This window comes from Vigna unguiculata, unplaced genomic scaffold (genome assembly GCF_004118075.2).
Source record: "Vigna unguiculata cultivar IT97K-499-35 unplaced genomic scaffold, ASM411807v1 contig_25, whole genome shotgun sequence".
Classification (NCBI taxonomy): Eukaryota; Viridiplantae; Streptophyta; class Magnoliopsida; order Fabales; family Fabaceae; genus Vigna; species Vigna unguiculata.
This window is the reverse complement of record NW_021010952.1, coordinates 22,110-47,649: the sequence shown is the minus strand read 5'-3', so window position 1 is coordinate 47,649 and position 25,540 is coordinate 22,110. Positions and strand designations below refer to the sequence as shown.

General features: G+C 39.8%; 1 protein-coding gene across 1 annotated transcript; it reads left to right on the top strand.

Moving 5' to 3' along the window:
- The first annotated feature begins 21,426 nt into the window (after window positions 1-21,426).
- Window positions 21,427-24,128, top strand: LOC114171412. The gene is made up of 2 exons (XM_028056456.1): window positions 21,427-21,798; window positions 21,873-24,128. The coding sequence occupies exons 1-2, from the start codon at window positions 21,427-21,429 to the stop codon at window positions 24,126-24,128; spliced, it is 2,628 nt and encodes an 875-aa protein (XP_027912257.1).
- Window positions 24,129-25,540: the final 1,412 nt, after the last annotated feature.

Here is a 25,540-nt window from a genome sequence, read left to right as displayed (position 1 = left end):
TTGTGTTTGACGAATTTGCTTCTTGTCGACGGACCAAATGCATAATAAAGCACTATGAACAAGCTTCCTTTTTAAACATGGAAGTTGGTGTGTTTCATTCACATGCTTATCCTTTTGTTCCTGTAAAATGACATCACAAACTGTAGAAGAAAAAGCATTGACGAATAAACTTTCTCTACTTCCATTTCTTTTTCTTTATTTTCCATTCCTTCTGCAGTTTATGTTACTTCTTGTTCTATTCTTTCTTGTTTTGTTTTCTCCTTCAGCCTACGTTTATCCTTACTGACTTGTCTTGGTGTCATAAATTTCTACTTCTTTTGATGTCCCTCATGCCTCAAATAAAGGGAACGTTCATCAAGATGCAGTGTTTTAAAACGAAGCCATGCCCATCCCAAAAGAAGATGACAAGAGTCCATGGGAGCAATATCACATAATACTTCTTTCACACATTGCCATGTACTGAATTTGATGCATGCTTGATCCAGATGAAAGGTTGCTGGTAACTGGAGTTTCTCCACCAATCTTTGGCTCACAACATTGTTTTCGCTTCCGTAGTCGAATGCAACTAAAACATGGATGGCCTTCGGTTAAACACTTTGTATAACAAGCTTCCTTTCCTATTCCAAATCTAGATAGCCAGGCTCTGAATACCAAATGATGTGAATCCACAGGGTTCGATTCGTTTGACTGATCTATCATTGTTGGAACTCTAACAAGCAAAAATTTGAGAAATTACTTAAAACGAGAAAATGGAAACATAAAAGAAGATGGAACGGAAATTGATAGACATCACACTTCCAAGAATGGAAGATAAGCCTAAGAGTTGAGACACACAACGGGATAAAGGATCTTTGATTAAACTCATGGATTCTTGAATCACTCAAGAACTTAGGAGAATCAATCTCACTAAGATAGATGAGATAAAACTCGTTTATTTTATGAATAACACTCAGCTTCCCTTCATTGATGAAAATGGTTCAACTTATATAGGAGCTTTAACCATCAGAATTACAAAAGACACATAAATTTCAATATCATCCCGCTTAAAGCTATTCATTAATGATCCACTCAAACTAATAACGATCCGCTACTTAATGGTTGATTGTAACTGAATTTAAGGCTACCAAACGTCATCCACAAAGTTTTAGCAAAGGTCTTCCTGATCTTCCAAAGGTTGGTTCTTAAGTTGGCATATGGATCCTTATTTCAACTGCAGATAAAGCAAAACTAAAGCCCATTAATTGGTTAAGCACAAACACAATTTGGTCAGCCAATTTTACAAAGCATTGGGCCCTTATTTAAATAAATGAAATTGCGTCAACACGGCGCATTAGTCATCCTCCATTTGACCCATATGCAATTCACATCATACCCTCCTTCTTCGAGAAGATTTATCCCGGATCTTAAGACAGTAGTTTTAATGTAATTTTATTATGATCTCGTGAAGGACTTTGATTTTTTCACAAGTTGAAACTGATTCTCTTCTTCCAGGATCAAATTCAACTTGATATTTGTTACTTTCCAATGGTTGCAATCTGATGAAGGATTGACCCCAACCAAGAATGAAGGCACATGCTTAAGAAGACTAAGCATGTTTAGAAAGGAAGTTCACTAATCCTTCATCCATTTGATTTGTGTTTGTTATTTTTGATTCCCTAAGTTGACTTAGTTGAATCAACTTTAGTTGACTTGTTGACCTTTGACTAGGTTTGACTTGTTGACTATAGTTGACTTGACTTAAGCCAACATGCTAATCTATGTTTATTTGCTTTGTAGGTTAATTAGGAGTAAGAAAGCAATGCTAGGTGGCGCATGGTGATTGGGGAGCATAAATGATGTGGATGAGAGAGTAAAGCAAAGGCATAAAGCATAAAGTAAAAGGCATAAAACAAGTGTACCTATGTACCTTTGGTCTCCTTTGTTTTTAGCACACTTTGGCCACTTTTTGGAGACATATGAGACACATTCTTTGTCTCCTTTTGTGCTAGAACGAAATTAGCCTTGCACACACCATAGTTGGCTCTTTTGTCTCTCATTTTTGTAACCTTATTTGACCTAGTTTCTAAAAGCTAGGGTTAGGTTTTTGTAGAGACATCCTTAGGTGTCTTTTATTTGCTTAGAGGCCCCTAAACTCTTCTATATAAAGGGTGCTCCTAGACATGTAAAAGGGTTGAACATTTTGAAGTAAAAACACTCTTGTGTGTCAACCATTTGTGAGAGTTTCCTCCCATGGGAGTGAATACTTTTAAGCCTTATCTTGCATAGCAAGTGGTGGCAAACATCCACTCATCTTCAAGGTTGCCATGGCTTCTAGCCTAGCCTTGTAGTGGCGTGCTTCTCACATTTTTACCATTTCTTTCCTTTCCATTTCATGTTTTCTTCTTCCTTTAATTTTTCTTGATTTTCTATGGTTTATGTGCTTTCCATTTCCTTTTTGTTTTGAATCAATCCATCATCTTCTTCTCTTGAGCTTTGTGAATGAAACCTTCACATCTAGATAGCTTGCTATCTTAATGTCCAGTGGGGATTTCACATAGCTTTCTTAATCAACTCACACCATATTCAATAATCTTAAAAGAAAACAAGATAATTCCTTCATCACAATCCGTCGATAACATTTCTTGGCAACAGTACCCCACCTTTATATGTAACAATAAATAATTCCATGCATTGTGTTTGACGAATTTGCTTCTTATCGACGAACCAAATGCATGATAAAGCACTATGAACAAGCTTCCTTTTTAAACATGGAAATTGGTGTGTTTCATTCACATGCTTATCCTTTTGTTCCTGTAAAATGACATCACAAATTGTAGAAGGAAAAACATTGATGAATAAACTTTCTCTAGTTCCATTTCTTTTTCTTTATTTTCCCTACCTTCTGCAGTTTATATTACTTCTTGTTCTATTCTTTCTTTTTCTATTTTCTCCTTCAGCCTACGTTGATCCTTACTGACTTGTCTTGGTGTCATAAATTTCTACTTCTTTTGATGTCCCTCATGCCTCAAATAAAGGGAACGTTCATCAAGATGGAGTGTTTTAAAACGAAGCCATGCCCATCCCAAAAGAAGATGACAAGAGTCCATGGAGCAATATCACATAATACTTCTTTCATGCATTGTCATGTACTGAATTTGATCCATGCTTGATCCAGATGAAAGGTTGCTGGTAACTGGAGTTTCTCCACCAATCTTTGGCTCACAACATTATTTTCGCTTCGGTAATCGAATGCAACTAAACATGGATGGCCTTTGGTGAAACACTTTGTATAATAAACTTCCTTTCCTATTCCAAATCTAGATAGCCAGGCTTTGAATACCGAATGATGTGAATCCACAGGGTTCGATTCGTTTGACTCATCTATTATTGTTGGAATGCTAACAAGTAAGAAATTTGATAAATTATTTAAAACGAGAAAATGGAAACATAAAAGAAGAAGGAACGGAAATTGATAGACATCACACTTCCAAGAATGGAAGATAAGCCTAAGAGTTGAAACACACAAAGGGATAAAGGACCTTTGATTAAACTCATGGATTCTTGAATCACTCAAGAACTTAGGAGAATCACTCTCACTAAGATAGATGAGATAAAACTCGTTTATTTTCTGAATAAAACTCAGCTTGCCTTCATTGATGAAAATGGTTCAACTTATATAGGAGCTTTAACCATCAGAATTACAAAAGACACATAAATTTCAATATCATCCCGCTTAAAGCGATTAATTAATGATCCACTCAAGCTAATAATGATCCGCTACTTAATGGTTTATTGTAACTGAATTTAAGGCTACCAAAAGTCATCCACAAACTTTGAGCAAAGGTCTTCCTAATCTTCCAAAGATTGGTTCTTAAGTTGGCATATGGATCCTTATTTCAACTACAGATAAAGGAAAACTAAAGCCCATTAATTGGTTAAGGACAAACACAATTTAGTTAGCCAATTTTACAAAGCATTGGGCCCTTTTTTAAATAAAAGAAACTGCGTCAACACGGCGCATTAGTCATCCTCCATTTGACCCATATGCAATTGACATCATACCCTCCTTCTTCGTGAAGATTTGTCCCGAATCTTAAGACACTAGTTTTAATGTAAGTTTATTATGATCTCGTGATGGACTTTTACTTTTTCACAAGTTGAAACTGATTGTCTTCTTCCAGGATCAAATTCAACTTGATATTTGTTACTTTCCAATGGTTGCAATCTGTCGATAACATTTCTCGGCAACAATACCCCTCCTTGATATGTAACAATAAATAATTCCATGCATTGTTTTTGACGAATTTGCTTCTTATCGACGGACCAAATGCATAATAAAGCACTATGAACAAGCTTCCTTTTTAAACATGGAAGTTGGTGTGTTTCCTTCACATGCTTATCCTTTTGTTCCTGTAAAATGACATCACAAACTGTAGAAGAAAAAACAATGACGAATAAACTTTCTCTAGTTCCATTTCTTTTTCTTTATCATCCCTTCCTTTTGCAGTTTATATTACTTCTTTTTCTATTCTTTCTTTTTCTGTTTTCTCTTTTGATCTTTACTGACATGTCGTGGTGTCATAAATTTATACTCCTTTTGATATCCCTCATGCCTCAAATAAAGGGAACGTTCATCAAGATGGAGTGTGTTAAAACGAAGCCATGCCCATCCCAAAAGAAGATGACAAGAGTCCATGGGAGCAATATAACATAATACTTCTTTCACACATTGCCAAGCACTGAATTTGATCCATGCTTGATCCAGATGAAAGGTTACTGGTAACTGGAGTTTCTCCACCAATCTTTGGCTCACACCATTATTTTCGCTTCCGTAATCGAATGCAACTAAACATGGATGGCCTTCGGTAAAACACTTTGTATAATAAACTTCCTTTCCTATTCCAAATCGAGATATCCAGGCTCTGAATACCGATTGATGTGAATCCATAGGGTTCGATTCGTTTGACTGATCTATCATTGTTGGAATGCTAACAAGCAAGAAATTTCAGAAATTATTTAAATATAGACCCTTATTTATGCCAACTTAAGAACCAAAAGAGAAAACAGAAAAAGAAAGAATAGAAAAAGAAGTAATATAAACTGCAAAAGGAAGGGATGATAAAGAAAAAGAAATGGAACTAGAGAAAGTTTATCCGTCAATGTTTTTCCTTCTACAGTTTGTGATGTCGTTTTACAGGAACAAAAGGATAAGCATGTGAATGAAACACACCAACTTCCATGTTTAAAAAGGAAGCTTGTTCATAGTGTTTTATTATGCATTTGGTCCGTCGATAAGAAGCAAATTCATCAAACACAATGCATGGAATTATTTATTGTTACATATCAAGGTGGGGTACTGTTGCCAAGAAATGTTATCGACGAATTGCAGCCATTGGAAAGTAAAAAATATCAAGTTGAATTTGATCCTGGAAGAAGAGAATTAGTTTTAACTTGTGAAAAAATAAAAGTCTTTCACAAGATCATAATAAACTTATATTAAAACTAGCGTCTTAAGATTCGGGACAAATCATCTCGAAGAAGGAGGGTATGATGTGAATTGCATATGGGTCAAATGGAGGATGCCTAATGCGCCGTGTTGATGCAGTTTCTTTCATTTAAATAAGGGCCCAATGCTTTGTAAAATTGGTTGACCAAATTGTGTTTGTGTTTAACCAATTAATGGGCTTTAGTTTTGCTTTATCTTCAGTTGAAATAAGGGTCTGTATGCCAACTTAAGAACCAACCTTTGGAAGATCAAGAAGACCTTTGCTCAAAGTTTGTGGATGACTTTTGGTAGCCTTAAATTCAGTTACAATCAACCATTAAGTAGCGGATCGTTATTAGTTTGAGTGGATCATTAATTAGCAGCTTTAAGCGGGATGATATTGAAATTTATGTGTCTATTGTAATTCTGATGGTTAAAGCTCCTATATAAGTTGAACCATTGTCATCAATGAAGGCAAGCTGAGTGTTATTCAGAAAATAAACGAGTTTTATCTCATCTATCTTAGTGAGAGTGATCCTCCTAAGTTCTTGAGTGATTCAAGAATCCATGAGTTTAATCAAAGGTCCTTTATCCCTTTGTGTGTTTCAACTCGTAGGCTTATCTTCCATTCTTGGAAGTGTGATGTCTATCAATTTCCGTTCCATCTTCTTTTATGTTTCTATTTTCTCGTTTTAAATAATTTCTCAAATTTCTTGCTTGTTAGCATTCCAACAATGATAGATCAGTCAAACGAATCGAACCCTGTGGATTCACATCATTCGATATTCAGAGCCTGGCTATCTAGATTTGGAATAGGAAATGAAGTTTATTATACAAAGTGTTTCACCGAAGGCCATCCATGTTTAAGTGCATTCGATTACGGAAGCGAAAACAATGGTGTGAGCCAAAGATTGGTGGAGAAACTCCAGTTACCAGCAACCTTTCATCTGGATCAAGCATGGATCAAATTCAGTACATGGCAATGTGTGAAAGAAGTATTATGTGATATTGCTCCCATGGACTCTTGTCATCTTCTTTTGGGATGGGCATGGCTTCGTTTTAAAACACTCCATCTTGATGAACGTTCCCTTTATTTGAGGGATGAGGGATATCAAAAGAAGTAGAAATTTGTGGCACCACGACAAGTCAGTAAGGATCAACGTAGGCTGAAGGAGAAAATAGAAAAGAAAGAATAGAAAAAGAAGTAATATAAACTGCAGAAGGAAGGGAAAATAAAGAAAAAGAAATAGAACTAGAGAAAGTTTATTCGTCAATGTTTTTCCTTCTACAGTTTGTGATGTCATTTACAAGGAACAAAAGGATAAGCATGTAATGAAACACACCAACTTCCATGTTTAAAAAGGAAGCTTGTTCATAGTGTTTTATTATGCATTTGGTCCGTCGATAAGAAGCAAATTCATCAAACACAATGTGTGGAATTATTCATTGTTATATATCAAGGTGGGGTACTGTTGCCAAGAAATGTTATCGACGGATTGCAACCATTGGAAAGTAACAAATATCAAGTTGAATTTGATCGTGGAAGAAGAGAATTAGTTTCGACTTTTGAAAAAATAAAAGTCCTTCACAAGATCATAATAGACTTACATTAAAACTAGTGTCTTAATATTCGGGATAAATCATCTCGAAGAAGGAGGGTATGATGTGAATTGCATATGGGTCAAATGGAGGATGCCTAATGCGCCGTGTTGATGCAGTTTCTTTCATTTAAATAAGGGCCCAATGCTTTGTAAAATTGGTTGACCAAATTGTGTTTGTGTTTAACCAATTAATGGGCTTTAGTTTTGCTTTATCTTCAGTTGAAATAAGGGTCTGTATGCCAACTTAAGAACCAACCTTTGGAAGATCAAGAGGACCTTTGCTCAAGGTTTATGGATGACTTTTGGTAGCCTTAAATTCAGAACAATCAACCATTAAGTAGCAGATCATTATTAGCTTCAGTGTATCATTAATTAATAGCTTTAAGCGGGATGATATTGAAATTTATGTGTCTTTTGTAATTCTGATGGTTAAAGCTCCTATATAAGTTGAACCTTTTTCATCAATGAAGGCAAGCTGAGTTTTATTCAGAAAATAGACGAGTTTTATCTCATCTATCTTAATGAGAGTGATTATCCTAAGTTCTTGAGTGATTCAAGAATCCATGAGTTTAATCAAAGGTCCTTTATCCCTTTGTGTTTTTCAACTCTTAGGCTTATCTTCTATTGTTGGAAGTGTGATGTCTATCACTTTCCGTTCCATCTTCTTTTATGTTTCCATTTTCTCATTTTAAATAATTTCTCAAATTTCTTGCTTGTTAGCATTCCAACAATGATAGATCAGTCAAATGAATCGAACCCTCTGGATTCACATCATTTGGTATTTAGAACCTGGCTATCTAGATTTGGAATAGGAAAGGAAGTTTATTATACAAAGTGTTTAACCGAAGGCCATCCATGTTTAGTTGCTTTCGATTACGGAAGCGAAAACAATGTTGTGAGCCAATGATTGGTTGAAAACTCCAATTACCAACAACCTTTCATCTGGATCAAGCATGGATCAAATTAGTACATGGCAATGCGTGAAAGAAGTATTATGTGATATTGCTCCCACGGACTCTTGTCATCTTCTTTTGGGATGAGCATGGCTTCGTTTTAAATCACTCCATCTTGATGAACGTTCCCTTTATTTGAGGCATGAGGGACATCAAAACAAGTAGAAATTTATGACACCAAGATAAGTCAGTAAGGATCAACGTAGGCTGAAGGAGAAAAAGGAAAAGAAAGAATAGAACAAGAAGTAATATCAACTGCAAAGGAAGGGAAAATAAAGAAAAAGAAATGGAACTAGAGAAACTTTATTCGTCAATGTTTTTCCTTCTACAGTTTGTGATGTCATTTACAAGGAACAAAAGGATAAGCATGTAAATGAAACACACCAACTTCATGTTTAAAAAGGAAGCTTGTTCATAGTGCTTTATTATGCATTTAGTCCGTCGATAAGAAGCAAATTCGTCAAACACAATGCATGGAATTATTTATTGTTACATATCAAGGTGGGGTACTGTTGCCAAGAAATGTTATCGACAGATTGCAGCCATTGGAAAGTAACGAATATCAAGTAGAATTTGATCCTGTAAGAAGAGAATTAGTTTCGACTTTTGAAAAAATAAAAGTCCTTCACAAGATCATAATAAACTTACATTAAAACTAGTGTCTTAAGATTCGGGACAAATCATCTCGAAGAAGGAGGGTATGATGTGAATTGCATATGGGTCAAATGGAGGATTCCTAATGCGCCGTGTTGATGCAGTTTCTTTTATTTAAATAAGGGCCCAATGCTTTTTAATTTGGCTGACCAAATTGTGTTTGTGCTTAACCAATTAATGGGCTTTAGTTTTGCTTTATCTTCAAGTTGAAATAAGGGTCCATATCCCAACTTAAGAACCAACCTTTGGAAGATCAAGAGGACCTTTGCTCAAAGTTTATGGATGCCTTTTGGTAGCCTTAAATTCAGTTACAATCAACCATTAAGTAGCAGAACGTTATTAGCTTTAATGGATCATTAATTAATAGCTTTAAGCGGGATGATATTGAAATTTATGTGTCTTTTGTAATTCTGATGGTTAAAGCTCCTATATAAGTTGAACCATTTTCATCAATGAAGGCAAGCTGAGTTTTATTCAGAAAATAGACGGGTTTTATCTCATCTATCTTAATGAGAGTGATCCTCCTAAGTTCTTGAGTGATTCAAGAATCCATGAGTTTAATCAAAGGTCCTTTATCCCTTTGTGTGTTTCAACTCTTAGCCTTATCTTCCATTCTTGGAAGTGTGATGTCTATCAATTTCCGTTCCATCTTCTTTTATGTTTCCATTTTCTCGTTTTAAATAATTTCTCAAATTTCTTGCTTGTTAGCATTCCAACAATGATAGATCAGTCAAATGAATCGAACCCTCTGGATTCACATCATTTGGTATTCAGAGCCTGGCTATCTAGATTTGGAATAGGAAAGGAAGTTTATTATACAAAGTGTTTAACCGAAGGCCATCCATGTTTAGTTGCATTCGATTACGAAAGCGAAAACAATGTTGTGAGCCAATGATTGGTGGAGAAACTCCAGTTACTAGCAACCTTTCATCTGGATCAAGCATGGATCAAATTCAGTACATGACAATGCGTGAAAGAATTGTTATGTGATATTACTCCCACGAACTCTTGTCATCTTCTGTTGGGATGAGCATGGCTTCGTTTTAAATCACTCCATCTTGATGAACGTTCCCTTTATTTGAGGCATGAGGGACATCAAAACAAGTAGAAATTTATGACACCAAGACAAGTCAATAAGGATCAACGTAGGCTGAAGGAGAAAAAGGAAAAGAAAGAATAGAACAAGAAGTAATATCAACTGCAAAAGGAAGGGAAAATAAAGAAAAAGAAATGGAACTAGAGAAACTTTATTCGTCAATGTTTTTCCTTCTACAGTTTGTGATGTCATTTACAAGGAACAAAAGGATAAGCATGTAAATGAAACACACCAACTTCCATGTTTAAAAAGGAAGCTTGTTCATAGTGCTTTATTATGCATTTGGTCCGTGGATTAGAAGCAGATTCGTCAAACACAATGCATGGAATTATTTATTGTTACATATCAAGGTGGGGTACTGTTGCCAAGAAATGTTATCGACGGATTGCAACCATTGGAAAGTAACAAATATCAAGTTGAATTTGATCCTGTAAGAAGAGAATTAGTTTCGACTTTTGAAAAAATAAAAGTCCTTCACAAGATTATAATAAACTTACATTAAAACTAGTGTCTTAAGATTCGGGACAAATCATCTCGAAGAAGGAGGGTATGATGTGAATTGCATATGGGTCAAATGGAGGATGCCTAATGCGCCGTGTTGATGCAGTTTCTTTTATTTAAATAAGGGCCCAATGCTTTGTAAAATTGGCTGACCAAATTGTGTTTGTGCTTAACCAATTAATGGGCTTTAGTTTTGCTTTATCTTCAAGTTGAAATAAGGGTCCATATGCCAACTTAAGAACCAACCTTTGGAAGATCAAGAGGACATTTGCTCAAAGTTTGTGGATGACTTTTGGTAGCCTTAAATTCAGTTACAATCAACCATTAAGTAGCGGATCGTTATTAGTTTGAGTGGATCACTAATTAATAGCTTTAAGCGGGATGATATTGAAATTTATGTGTCTTTTGTAATTCTGATGGTTAAAGCTCCTATATAAGTTGAACCATTTTCATCAATGAAGGCAAGCTGAGTTTTATTCAGAAAATAGACGGGTTTTATCTCATCTATCTTAATGAGAGTGATCCTCCTAAGTTCTTGAGTGATTCAAGAATCCATGAGTTTAATCAAAGGTCCTTTATCCCTTTGTGTGTTTCAACTCTTAGCCTTATCTTCCATTCTTGGAAGTGTGATGTCTATCAATTTCCGTTCCATCTTCTTTTATGTTTCCATTTTCTCGTTTTAAATAATTTCTCAAATTTCTTGCTTGTTAGCATTCCAACAATGATAGATCAGTCAAATGAATCGAACCCTCTGGATTCACATCATTTGGTATTCAGAGCCTGGCTATCTAGATTTGGAATAGGAAAGGAAGTTTATTATACAAAGTGTTTAACCGAAGGCCATCCATGTTTAGTTGCATTCGATTACGAAAGCGAAAACAATGTTGTGAGCCAATGATTGGTGGAGAAACTCCAGTTACTAGCAACCTTTCATCTGGATCAAGCATGGATCAAATTCAGTACATGACAATGCGTGAAAGAATTGTTATGTGATATTACTCCCACGAACTCTTGTCATCTTCTGTTGGGATGAGCATGGCTTCGTTTTAAATCACTCCATCTTGATGAACGTTCCCTTTATTTGAGGCATGAGGGACATCAAAACAAGTAGAAATTTATGACACCAAGACAAGTCAATAAGGATCAACGTAGGCTGAAGGAGAAAAAGGAAAAGAAAGAATAGAACAAGAAGTAATATCAACTGCAAAAGGAAGGGAAAATAAAGAAAAAGAAATGGAACTAGAGAAACTTTATTCGTCAATGTTTTTCCTTCTACAGTTTGTGATGTCATTTACAAGGAACAAAAGGATAAGCATGTAAATGAAACACACCAACTTCCATGTTTAAAAAGGAAGCTTGTTCATAGTGCTTTATTATGCATTTGGTCCGTGGATTAGAAGCAGATTCGTCAAACACAATGCATGGAATTATTTATTGTTACATATCAAGGTGGGGTACTGTTGCCAAGAAATGTTATCGACGGATTGCAACCATTGGAAAGTAACAAATATCAAGTTGAATTTGATCCTGTAAGAAGAGAATTAGTTTCGACTTTTGAAAAAATAAAAGTCCTTCACAAGATTATAATAAACTTACATTAAAACTAGTGTCTTAAGATTCGGGACAAATCATCTCGAAGAAGGAGGGTATGATGTGAATTGCATATGGGTCAAATGGAGGATGCCTAATGCGCCGTGTTGATGTAGTTTCTTTTATTTAAATAAGGGCCCAATGCTTTGTAAAATTGGCTGACCAAATTGTGTTTGTGCTTAACCAATTAATGGGCTTTAGTTTTGCTTTATCTTCAAGTTGAAATAAGGGTCCATATGCCAACTTAAGAACCAACCTTTGGAAGATCAAGAGGACATTTGCTCAAAGTTTGTGGATGACTTTTGGTAGCCTTAAATTCAGTTACAATCAACCATTAAGTAGCGGATCGTTATTAGTTTGAGTGGATCACTAATTAATAGCTTTAAGCGGGATGATATTGAAATTTATGTGTCTTTTGTAATTCTGATGGTTAAAGCTCCTATATAAGTTGAACCATTTTCATCAATGAAGGTAAGCTGAGTTTTATTCAGAAAATAGACGAGTTTTATCTCATCTATCTTAGTGAGAGTGATTCTCCTAAGTTCTTAAGTGATTCAAGAATCCATGAGTTTAATCAAAGGTCCTTTATCCCTTTGTGTGTTTCAACTCGTAGGCTTATCTTCTATTCTTGGAAGTGTGATGTCTATCAATTTCCGTTCCATCTTCTTTTATGTTTCCATTTTCTCGTTTTAAATAATTTCTCAAATTTCTTGCTTGTTAGCATTCCATCAATGATAGATCAGTCAAACGAATCGAACCCTCTGGATTCACATCATTTGGTATTCAGAGCCTGGCTATCTAGATTTGAAATAGGAAAGGAAGTTTATTATACAAAGTTTTGACCGAAGGCCATCCATGTTTAGTTGCATTCGATTACGGAAGCGAAAACAATGTTGTGAGGCAAAGATTGGTGGAGAAACTCCAGTTACCAGCAACCTTTCATCTGGATCAAGCATGGATCAAATTCAGTACATGACAATGCGTGAAAGAATTGTTATGTGATATTGCTCCCACGAACTCTTGTCATCTTCTGTTGGGATGAGCATGGCTTCGTTTTAAATCACTCCATCTTGATGAACGTTCCCTTTATTTGAGGCATGAGGGACATCAAAACAAGTAGAAATTTATGACACCAAGACAAGTCAGTAAGGATCAACGTAGGCTGAAGGAGAAAACAGAAAAAGAAAGAATAGAAAAAGAAGTAATATAAACTCCAGAAGGAAGGGAAAATAAAGAAAAAGAAATGGAACTAGAGAAACTTTATTCGTCAATGTTGTTCCTTCTACAGTTTGTGATGTCATTTACAAGGAACAAAAGGATAAGCATGTAAATGAAACACACCAACTTCCATGTTTAAAAAGGAAGCTTGTTCATAGTGCTTTATTATGCATTTGGTCCGTCGATAAAAATCAAATTCGTCAAACACAATGCATGGAATTATTTATTGTTACATATCAAGGTGGGGTACTGTTGCCAAGAAATGTTATCAACGGATTGCAACCATTGGAAAGTAACAAATATCAAGTTGAATTTGATCCTAGAAGAAGAGAATTAGTTTCGACTTTTGAAAAAATAAAAGTCCTTCACAAGATCATAATAAACTTACATTAAAACTAGTGTCTTGAGATTCGGGACAAATCATCTCGAAGAAGGAGGGTATGATGTGAATTGCATATGGGTCAAATGGAGGATACCTAATGCGCCGTGTTGATGCAGTTTCTTTTATTTAAATAAGGGCCCAATGCTTTTTAATTTGGCTGACCAAATTGTGTTTGTGCTTAACCAATTAATGGGCTTTAGTTTTGCTTTATCTTCAAGTTGAAATAAGGGTCCATATGCCAACTTAAGAACCAACCTTTGGAAGATCAAGAGGACCTTTGCTCAAAGTTTGTGGATGACTTATGGTAGCCTTAAATTCAGTTACAATCAACCATTAAGTAGCGGATCGTTATTAGCTTGAGTGGATCATTAATTAATAGCTTTAAGCGAGATGATATTGAAATTTATGTGTCTTTTGTAATTCTGATGGTTAAAGCTCCTATATAAGTTGAACCTTTTTCATCAATGAAGGCAAGCTGAGTTTTATTCAGAAAATAAACGAGTTTTATCTCATCTATCTTAGTGAGAGTGATTCTCCTAAGTTCTTGAGTGATTCAAGAATCCATGAGTTTAATCAAAGGTCCTTTATCCCTTTGTGTTTTTCAACTCTTAGGCTTATCTTCCATTCTTAGAAGTGTGATGTCTATCAATTTCCCTTCCATCTTCTTTTATGTTTCCATTTTCTCATTTTAAATAATTTCTCAAATTTCTTGCTTGTTAGCATTCCAACAATGATAGATCAGTCAAATGAATCGAACCCTCTGGATTCACATCATTTGGTATTCAGAGCCTGGCTATCTAGATTTGGAATAGGAAAGGAAGTTTATTATACAAAGTGTTTAACCGAAGGCCATCCATGTTTAGTTGCATTCGATTACGAAAGCGAAAACAATGTTGTGAGCCAATGATTGGTGGAGAAACTCCAGTTACTAGCAACCTTTCATCTGGATCAAGCATGGATCAAATTCAGTACATGACAATGCGTGAAAGAATTGTTATGTGATATTGCTCCCACGAACTCTTGTCATCTTCTGTTGGGATGAGCATGGCTTCGTTTTAAATCACTCCATCTTGATGAACGTTCCCTTTATTTGAGGCATGAGGGACATCAAAACAAGTAGAAATTTATGACACCAAGACAAGTCAATAAGGATCAACGTAGGCTGAAGGAGAAAAAGGAAAAGAAAGAATAGAACAAGAAGTAATATCAACTGCAAAAGGAAGGGAAAATAAAGAAAAAGAAATGGAACTAGAGAAACTTTATTCGTCAATGTTTTTCCTTCTACAGTTTGTGATGTCATTTACAAGGAACAAAAGGATAAGCATGTAAATGAAACACACCAACTTCCATGTTTAAAAAGGAAGCTTGTTCATAGTGCTTTATTATGCATTTGGTCCGTGGATTAGAAGCAGATTCGTCAAACACAATGCATGGAATTATTTATTGTTACATATCAAGGTGGGGTACTGTTGCCAAGAAATGTTATCGACGGATTGCAACCATTGGAAAGTAACAAATATCAAGTTGAATTTGATCCTGTAAGAAGAGAATTAGTTTCGACTTTTGAAAAAATAAAAGTCCTTCACAAGATTATAATAAACTTACATTAAAACTAGTGTCTTAAGATTCGGGACAAATCATCTCGAAGAAGGAGGGTATGATGTGAATTGCATATGGGTCAAATGGAGGATGCCTAATGCGCCGTGTTGATGTAGTTTCTTTTATTTAAATAAGGGCCCAATGCTTTGTAAAATTGGCTGACCAAATTGTGTTTGTGCTTAACCAATTAATGGGCTTTAGTTTTGCTTTATCTTCAAGTTGAAATAAGGGTCCATATGCCAACTTAAGAACCAACCTTTAGAAGATCAAGAGGACATTTGCTCAAAGTTTGTGGATGACTTTTGGTAGCCTTAAATTCAGTTACAATCAACCATTAAGTAGCGGATCGTTATTAGTTTGAGTGGATCACTAATTAATAGCTTTAAGCGGGATGATATTGAAATTTATGTGTCTTTTGTAATTCTGATGGTTAAAGCTCCTATATAAGTTGAACCATTTTCATCAATGAAGGTAAGCTGAGTTTTATTCAGAAAATAGACGAGTTTTATCTCATCTATCTTAGTGAGAGTGATTCTCCTAAGTTCTTAAGTGATTCAAGAATCCATGAGTTTAATCAAAGGTCCTTTATCCCTTTGTGTGTTTCAACTCGTAGGCTTATCTTCTATTCTTGGAAGTGTGATGTCTATCAATTTCCGTTCCATCTTCTTTTATGTTTCCATTTTCTCGTTTTAAATAATTTCTCAAATTTCTTGCTTGTTAGCATTCCATCAATGATAGATCAGTCAAACGAATCGAACCCTCTGGATTCACATCATTTGGTATTCAGAGCCTGGCTATCTAGATTTGAAATAGGAAAGGAAGTTTATTATACAAAGTTTTTGACCGAAGGCCATCCATGTTTAGTTGCATTCGATTACGGAAGCGAAAACAATGTTGTGAGGCAAAGATTGGTGGAGAAACTCCAGTTACCAGCAACCTTTCATCTGGATCAAGCATGGATCAAATTCAGTACATGACAATGCGTGAAAGAATTGTTATGTGATATTGCTCCCACGAACTCTTGTCATCTTCTGTTGGGATGAGCATGGCTTCGTTTTAAATCACTCCATCTTGATGAACGTTCCCTTTATTTGAGGCATGAGGGACATCAAAACAAGTAGAAATTTATGACACCAAGACAAGTCAGTAAGGATCAACGTAGGCTGAAGGAGAAAACAGAAAAAGAAAGAATAGAAAAAGAAGTAATATAAACTCCAGAAGGAAGGGAAAATAAAGAAAAAGAAATGGAACTAGAGAAACTTTATTCGTCAATGTTGTTCCTTCTACAGTTTGTGATGTCATTTACAAGGAACAAAAGGATAAGCATGTAAATGAAACACACCAACTTCCATGTTTAAAAAGGAAGCTTGTTCATAGTGCTTTATTATGCATTTGGTTCGTCGATAAAAATCAAATTCGTCAAACACAATGCATGAAATTATTTATTGTTACATATCAAGGTGGGGTACTGTTGCCAAGAAATGTTATCAACGGATTGCAACCATTGGAAAGTAACAAATATCAAGTTGAATTTGATCCTAGAAGAAGAGAATTAGTTTCGACTTTTGGAAAAATAAAAGTCCTTCACAAGATCATAATAAACTTACCTTAAAACTAGGGTTTTAAGATTCGGGACAAATCATCTTGAAGAAGGAGGGTATGATGTGAATTGCATATGGGTCAAATGGAGGATGCCTAATGCGCCGTGTTGATGCAGTTTCTTTTATTTAAATAAGGGCCCAATGCTTTGTAAAATTGGCTGACCAAATTGTGTTTGTGCTTAACCAATTAATGGGCTTTAGTTTTGCTTTATCTTCAAGTTGAAATAAGGGTCCATATGCCAACTTAAGAACCAACCTTTGGAAGATCAAGAGGACCTTTGCTCAAAGTTTGTGGATGACTTTTGGTAGCCTTAAATTCAGTTACAATCAACCATTAAGTAGCGGATCGTTATTAGTTTGAGTGGATCACTAATTAATAGCTTTAAGCGGGATGATATTGAAATTTATGTGTCTTTTGTAATTCTGATGGTTAAAGCTCCTATATAAGTTGAACCATTTTCATCAATGAAGGCAAGCTGAGTTTTATTCAGAAAATAAACGAGTTTTATCTCATCTATCTTAGTGAGAGTGATTCTCCTAAGTTCTTGAGTGATTCAAGAATCCATGAGTTTAATCAAAGGTCCTTTATCCCTTTGTGTGTTTCAACTCGTAGGCTTATCTTCTATTCTTGGAAGTGTGATGTCTAACAATTTCCGTTCCATCTTCTTTTATGTTTCCATTTTCTCGTTTTAAATAATTTCTCAAATTTCTTGCTTGTTAGCGTTCCATCAATGATAGATCAGTCAAACGAATCGAACCCTCTGGATTCACATCATTTGGTATTCAGAGCCTGGCTATCTAGATTTGGAATAGGAAAGGAAGTTTATTATACAAAGTTTTTGACCGAAGGCCATCCATGTTTAGTTGCATTCGATTACGGAAGCGAAAACAATGTTGTGAGGCAAAGATTGGTGGAGAAACTCCAGTTACCAGCAACCCATCATCTGGATCAAGCATGGATCAAATTCAGTACATGGCAATGTGTGAAAGAAGTATTATGTGATATTGCTCCCATGGACTCTTGTCATTTTCTTTTGGGATGGGCATGGCTTCGTTTTAAAACACCCCATCTTGATGAACGTTCCCTTTATTTGAGGCATGAGGGACATCAAAACAAGTAGAAATTTATGACACCAAGACAAGTCAGTAAGGATCAACGTAGGCTGAAGGAGAAAACAGAAAAAGAAAGAATAGAAAAAGAAGTAATATAAACTCCAGAAGGAAGGGAAAATAAAGAAAAAGAAATGGAACTAGAGAAAGTTTATTCGTCAATGTTTTTCCTTCTACAGTTTGTGATGTCATTTACAAGGAACAAAAGGATAAGCATGTAAATGAAACACACCAACTTCCATGTTTAAAAAGGAAGCTTGTTCATAGTGCTTTATTATGCATTTGGTCCGTCGATAAAAAGCAAATTCGTCAAACACAATGCATGGAATTATTTATTGTTACATATCAAGGTGGGGTACTGTTGCCAAGAAATGTTATCAACGGATTGCAACCATTGGAAAGTAACAAATATCAAGTTGAATTTGATCCTGGAAGAAGAGAATTAGTTTCGACTTTTGAAAAAATAAAAGTCCTTCACAAGATCATAATAAACTTACATTAAAACTAGTGTCTTAAGATTCGGGACAAATCATCTCGAAGAAGGAGGGTATGATGTGAATTGCATATGGGTCAAATGGAGGATGCCTAATGCGCCGTGTTGATGTAGTTTCTTTTATTTAAATAAGGGCCCAATGCTTTGTAAAATTGGCTGACCAAATTGTGTTTGTGCTTAACCAATTAATGGGCTTTAGTTTTGCTTTATCTTCAAGTTGAAATAAGGGTCCATATGCCAACTTAAGAACCAACCTTTGGAAGATCAAGAGGACCTTTGCTCAAAGTTTGTGGATGACTTTTGGTAGCTATAGCCATAGGGCACGCGACCTTAACCCACAAATGAAAATTGCAAAATGGCAGGACACCGGTAAGTCTTTTCGTCAACATCTCCTCAAGACTGGGAGGCTGATGTCCCAGCCCAAGTACATGGCCCCCAGCGAAGCCTGATGGCCGCTTACTCCAAACCTGTGCCGCTTACTCCAAGCCTTGTGACCAGCTCCCCAACCAAAGATGTCCCAGCCCAAGTACACGGCCCCCAGCGAAGCCTGATGGCCGCTTACTCCAAACCTGTGCCGCTTACTCCAAGCCTTGTCACCAGCTCCCCAACCAAAGTCATGCCAGCCTGCAGGCATTGACTAAGCACCCTCCCTAGTACACGGCCCCCAGCGAAGCCTGATGGCCGCTTACCCCAAACCTGATGCCGCTTACTCCAAGCCTTGTAGCCAGTTGCCCAACCAGTCATGCCAGCCTGCATACATTGACCAAACACCCCCCAGATCCGCGACGTTGCCAGTCAACCCCCATAGATCCTCATAGTCGAGTACCGAATACCGGAAACCCCCAAAGGACCCTCTGGTAATTTCCCCCAAGAAGCACTGGATCCAAGAACAGCCAAAAAGGGGATGATTGGGCCAGAAAGCCCATCCCAGGTAGGACCCACAGGTAAAATAGTATAAATAGCACACTGTTCTATGCATTGATTACGCATTAAATTATTCAGATATTCTGACATCACCAGTGCTGACTTTGGCATCAGAGTGTCTTTGCAGGTCACCGGCTCCACCCCAGAATCACCCTGAAGCGACAGAAGAAGGACCGAGATCAGCCATCCGAAGCCCCCAAGTGATTTGTGGACTACAACCTTTGGCCTCGTAAGAACATTTGGCGCCCACCGTGGGGCCGAAGAGTATTTCACAGATCCAAGACAACAATCCAGGAAGACAAGATGGTGTCCACAAGAAGCAGGACAGCGGACGTCCCCCCCGTGGTCCCAACTGTTGAAGTTGGGGACCCCGGACCAGCATCGGAGATTTCCCGCATTTTGGAGGCTCAGGCCAGGATGCAACAAGAATTCGCGGAGTACAAGAAAAGAAACGCAGATGAAATGGAGGCATTGAGAGAGGAAAATTCTCGTCTCAGACAGAAGATAGAAGCAGACCAAGCGGCTGGGGAACCCTACCAATCTCGGTCAAGGGCGGATATCCCCCCAAACTCAAGGGTCACTGCCCCTCCTCACTCAAGAGTTGACATCCATCCAACTAAAGATGAAAGCGAGTACAGACCCACCGGGCCAACGACAAGAGGTAACTACAGCTCCTTCGCGTCGAAGAGGAACCGTCGACACCCCTTCATAGATGGGATCACGGAAACTCCCCTACCCCATAAATGGAAAGCACCCACCGTGACGTACGATGGCACAACGGAACCAGACGAGTTTGTATCTATTTACACCAACCAAGTGGGTTTATATTCAACGGACGATGCCGTCCTGTGTAAATCATTTTCAGTAGCCCTCAGAGGATCAGCTTTAGAATGGTTCATGAGCCTTCCTCCCTACACCATTGACTCCTTCACCACACTTACCACCACCTTTACCACCCAGTTCGACACAAGTCGTCGCCACGACCTCACCACAATTGCCCTCCTCAATCTCAGGCAAGAGGAGGGGGAACCTCTCCGAGTTTTCATCGACAGATTCGGCGCCATAGCCATGAAAATCAAGGACCTCACCCCCAATCTCATACTGATGTACATGATGACCTCCCTCCGTCCCGGACCCTTCGCTGATGAGTTAGCGATGCGCCCCCCATAAGCATGCAGGAGCTCAGGAAGAGAGCAGCCATGTTCATCAGAGTAGAGGACATGAGGCGATACCAGAGTAACGCTCAAACCCCTTTAGCACACACCAACATCAGGAAACCTAATAAAGAGCCCCCCCAACGCGAACAGAACCGCCCGATGGAGCGAAGACCCGCTAAGTTCTCCAACTGCGCTCCCTTGAACGCGCCCAGATTCGGCGCCATAGCCATGAAAATCAAGGACCTCACCCCCAATCTCATACTGATGTACATGATGACCTCCCTCCGTCCCGGACCCTTCGCTGATGAGTTAGCGATGCGCCCCCCATAAGCATGCAGGAGCTCAGGAAGAGAGCAGCCATGTTCATCAGAGTAGAGGACATGAGGCGATACCAGAGTAACGCTCAAACCCCTTTAGCACACACCAACATCAGGAAACCTAATAAAGAGCCCCCCCAACGCGAACAGAACCGCCCGATGGAGCGAAGACCCGCTAAGTTCTCCAACTACGCTCCCCTGAACTCGCATACTCGATGAAGTGCTGCAAGCCGAACTCATCCCCCCGCCCAGAAAGTACCAAAACCCACCTAATGCAGACCTGAGCAAGTACTGCCATTACCATCGCAACAACGGCCACACGACTGACGAATGCGATACCCTGCGAGACAAGATAGAAGAACTCGTGCGAGCCGGACATCTCAAACATTACATAAGAGAAGCCGGAGAAAGCTCTCATAGACCTCGGTATGAGAGGAATGACAATAGGCGAGTCGAGCGACGAACAAACAGGCGAACTGAGCATAGAGAGCCAAGAAGAGAACCCGCAAGAACCCAACACACAGAGCAGCGCGCACCAGCCCAGCAGCAACCCAGGCGAACCGACGAGAGACCACCCTTACGCGGAACAATCAACACCATATCTGGTGGGTTTGCCGGAGGAGGGAGGTCATCCTCGTCCAGGAAAAGGCACCTAAGAGCAGTCCAATCAGTACACGCTGTGGCTGGTAGAACGATAAGAAGGATGCCACCCATCACCTTCTCAGACTCGGACTTCCAAGGCACCGACCCCAACCAAGACGACCCCATGGTCATAACTATAGAAGTAGAAAACTTCGTGGTCAAGAAAGTGCTCGTCGACCAAGGAAGCTCCGTGGATATCTTATACTGGAAAACCTTCAACAAACTGCAGATACCCTTAGCGGACCTCACTCCCCACAATGAACCAATATACGGTTTCTCGGGCGAAAGGGTCCCAACCAAGGGGTATATCGACCTCCATACTACATTTGGAGAAGGAAGGCAAACGAAAACCATACCCATTCGCTACCTAGTTGTGGAAGCACACACATCTTACAACATACTTTTGGGAAGACCGTCCATCAACGCCTTGGGGGCCATCGTACCCACCCCACACCTCGCCATGAAATTCCCATCCTCGCAAGGTGACATAATCACGGTACACGGTGCTATATAGCAAGCCTAAAACTTCCCCACCCACCCTTGACAACCCACAACATCGAGCAATCCCAGAACAGAGCAACCTTAGCAGGTGACGACCTCGACCCAAGGGTAAACTCTGAGGCCAGGGTCGAGCCCGTTGGGGACATAAGACACTTCCCCCTCCCGCAGCCAAATCGATTCCTCCAGATTGGCACCACCCCCCCAATTCTCACTAAACCAGACCTCAGCCTTCCCCTCATCATATACATAGCAGCATCTACGGGCGCGCTCAGCTCCGCTCTCGTCCAAGAGAAAGACAACACCCAACAACCCATATATTTCACCAGCCGAATCCTCCAAGACCCGGAAACGCGCTACCAGATGATTGAAAAAATAGCCCTCGCATTGATAACTGCAGCACGACGACTGCGCCCATACTTTCAGTCCCACACCGTCATCGTCAGAACGGATCACCCTGTGCACAAGATCCTCCAAAAACCAGATTTGGCAGGGCGGCTATCTTCGTGGGCTATCGAATTGTCCGAATTCAACATCCTCTACGAGCCACACGGCCCCATCAAAGCACAATGCTTGGCAGACTTCACCAACGACCTCCAGAACCACCCACCCACCCAAGACACTTGGTGGACGATGCATGTAGATGGCTCCTCAAACCCCCAAGGTGCCGGGGCGGGAATAGTGCTAGAAGGTCCCGGCGACGTCCTTGTCGAGCAATCCCTCCGCTTCAATTTCAAAATGTCCAACAATCAAGCAGAATACGAAGCCATAATAGCCGGCCTCAACCTAGCACGCGACGTTGGTGCAAAGAAGCTACTTTGCAAAACAGACTCCAAGCTCACAGTAGGACACCTCAATGGCGAGTATCAAGTCAAAGATGCCCTACTCTCACAATACTACCACGCGGTAACCGCCCTAATCGAACACTTCGAGGCTTTCAAGATCGAACACGTCCCCAGAAGTAACAACACCAGAGCCGACATTCTCTCAAAGCTTGCCAGCACCAAGAAGAAGGGGCGATACAAGTCGCTTTTGCAACACACCCTCAGCATTCCATCCATCGAGCAAACCAGTCAGTGCCTCAACATCACCACCTCCGGCACCTGGATGGAACCTTTTGTCACATACCTCGAAGACGGAACCACCCCGGCAAACGCAGACAAGGGATGGACCCGGAAAGCAGCGCGCTATATTTTAGTCGACGGTGAACTATTTAGACGCGGCTTCAGCAGACCATTGCTCAAGTGCATTACCCGCGATCAAGCCGAATACGTCATGCAAGAAATACATCAAGGCGTTTGCGGCTATCACTCGGGTCCCAAGACCATGGCCGCCAGAATATTGCGCGCCGGCTACTATTGGCCGACAATGGAGGAAGATTGCACCACTTATGTTAGAAAATGCGCTCAATGTCAAAAGCACGGCCCCGTCACGCACGTACCCCAGGAAGAACTTCACCACGTATCCTCACCATGGCCATTCTCCAAATGGGGAATGGACATAATCGGGCCTTTTGCACCAAGAAAAGGACAGGTCAAATTCCTACTTGTTGCCGTTGATTACTTCTCCAAGTGGATCGAGGCAGAACCCCTTGCCACCATAACTGCCAATCAGGTGCAGCGTTTCGTCTGGAAGAACATCATCTGCCGCTATGGTATCCCTCACACCATCATAACTGATAACGGCCGCCAATTCATAGACAAAGGCCTCACCGAATTCTACCGCAACTTGAAAATCACACACGTCACCAGTTCCGTCGAGCACCCCCAAACAAACGGCCAAGCAGAAGCCGCAAACAAAGTCATCCTCGGCCAACTCAAGAAGCGGCTTGACGGGGCAAAGGGCAAATGGCCAGACGAACTCCTCGAAGTACTTTGGGCATATAGATGCACGCCCCAATCCTCCACCCATGAGGCACCATACACCCTTGTCTACGGCACCGACGCCATGATTCCCGTGGAAATCGGACAACCATCCCTGCGCCAACAACACCATAGCGACCAGACCAATGACGATTGTATGAACACCCATCTCGACCTTCTATACGAAGCACGAGAAAAGGCACGCATCCATGACCTTGCGACCAAATTAAGAGCCGCTAGAAGATACAACTCCAAGCTCAAACCACGCTCTCTCCACAAGGGCGACTTAGTCTGGAGGATGACCAGCAAAGCAAGGAAACACGAAGGCAAATTCTCGCCAAACTGGGAAGGCCCATTCCGTATACTAAAGGACGTCGGCAAAGGAGCATACCGTCTGGAGAAACTTTCTAGAGAACCACTACCTAGCACTTGGAACATTTCGCATTTAAAGTTGTATTTTAGCTGAACAATACTTGTAATTGGATGTACTCTTTCCTCCCCTGGCATTTTTCCCTAAGGAGGGTTTTGGCCAGGAAGGTTTTAATGAGGCATCCCCCACCAATATATCAAGAAATCCCTTACTCAACATTGTCCTGTTGCAACTCCCAGCCACTACTCTAAGTGCCGCTGGTCGATATCAAAGCTAACACTCCCAGCCACTACTCTAAGTGCCGCTGGTCGATACTAAAGCTAACACTCCCAGCCACTACTCTAAGTGCCGCTGGTCGATACTAAAGCTAACACTCCCAGCCACTACTCTAAGTGTCGCTGGTCGATATTAAAACTAACATTCCCAGCCACTACTCTCAGTGCCGCTGGTCGATATCAACCACTAACATCCCCAACCACTACCCCAACTACTGCTGGTCGATAGTCAAAACCAAACACTCCCAGCAGATACTCTGGGCACCGCTGGCCATTAACGTGCCCGATTAATAGCCCAAGTATCGCTGTTCGACGTCCGTTCAAACTCATAAACAAATGCCTAAATGCCGCCAGTCGCAAGCCGAAACAACTCTCCCACACCACCATCGATAAGCCAATTTACTAAACAAAACATACCCACCCAAGCGCATCACATATTGATTAAACGAATCACGTCACTAACCGCGTAAATACACATACAACAGATATCAACTAAGCAAGAAGTATAGCAACATGCAGCGTAAAACAACAGATGAATAAATAAACCTACCATTAATTTCCAAACAAGTTCCCATTACAAACCAATACATAGCGGCCCTTTACGATTAACAAAATGCAAAGAGTACCCAAACACAAACTAAAATTCAGTTCTCAAACATTACAAAATCACAAATATGTCGGCGTCCTCGCCCCCCAAAAACAGAACAAAAACGCTACTCCTCCCCCGCACCATTACCCCCATCAACAGCCTCGGCCTCGACCTCCTCACCCACCTCTTCCTCGTTGGAAACACGATCATCACCAACATGCAGTGGAGTCGTCATTAAAGTCCCCTCCTCATCCCGCGCCACCTCCTCGCCCTCGACAACCGCCTTCAGCTTGCTGATCTCTGCCACATCCAACATCTTGTTATCGTAGATGTCCAAATTTACGTTGAAACGGCAGTCGGTGACAGAGACCTCCTTATACAAAAACTCCGCTTGCCTCAGCGCCTTCTCAAAGCCCTTCACATGTTCAGTATACACGGCCTGCTGTAGGCCGCTAATTTCGTCCGCCGCCTCCTCAGACTCTGCCTTCCTCCTCGCCTGCAACTCATCTACCTCCACCTGCTTTAACTTCAATTTTTTCTCTGTAGCCAACACGCCTACCTTCAACTTCTTCACTTCCGCCTCCAACTTCTTCTTCTCCTCATCCCACGTCTGTTGATCAAGTTCCACCTGCACCTTCAAAGCA

What these genes read in the sequence shown, in the direction of transcription:
- LOC114171412 (XM_028056456.1), top strand. Translation starts at nt 21,427, where the DNA reads ATGGTCATAACTATAGAAGTAGAAAACTTCGTGGTCAAGAAAGTGCTC. An exon ending in CGCAAGGTGACATAATCACG is followed by an intron (nt 21,799 to 21,872) that starts GTACACGGTGCT and finishes GAGCAATCCCAG; the next exon opens with AACAGAGCAACCTTAGCAGG.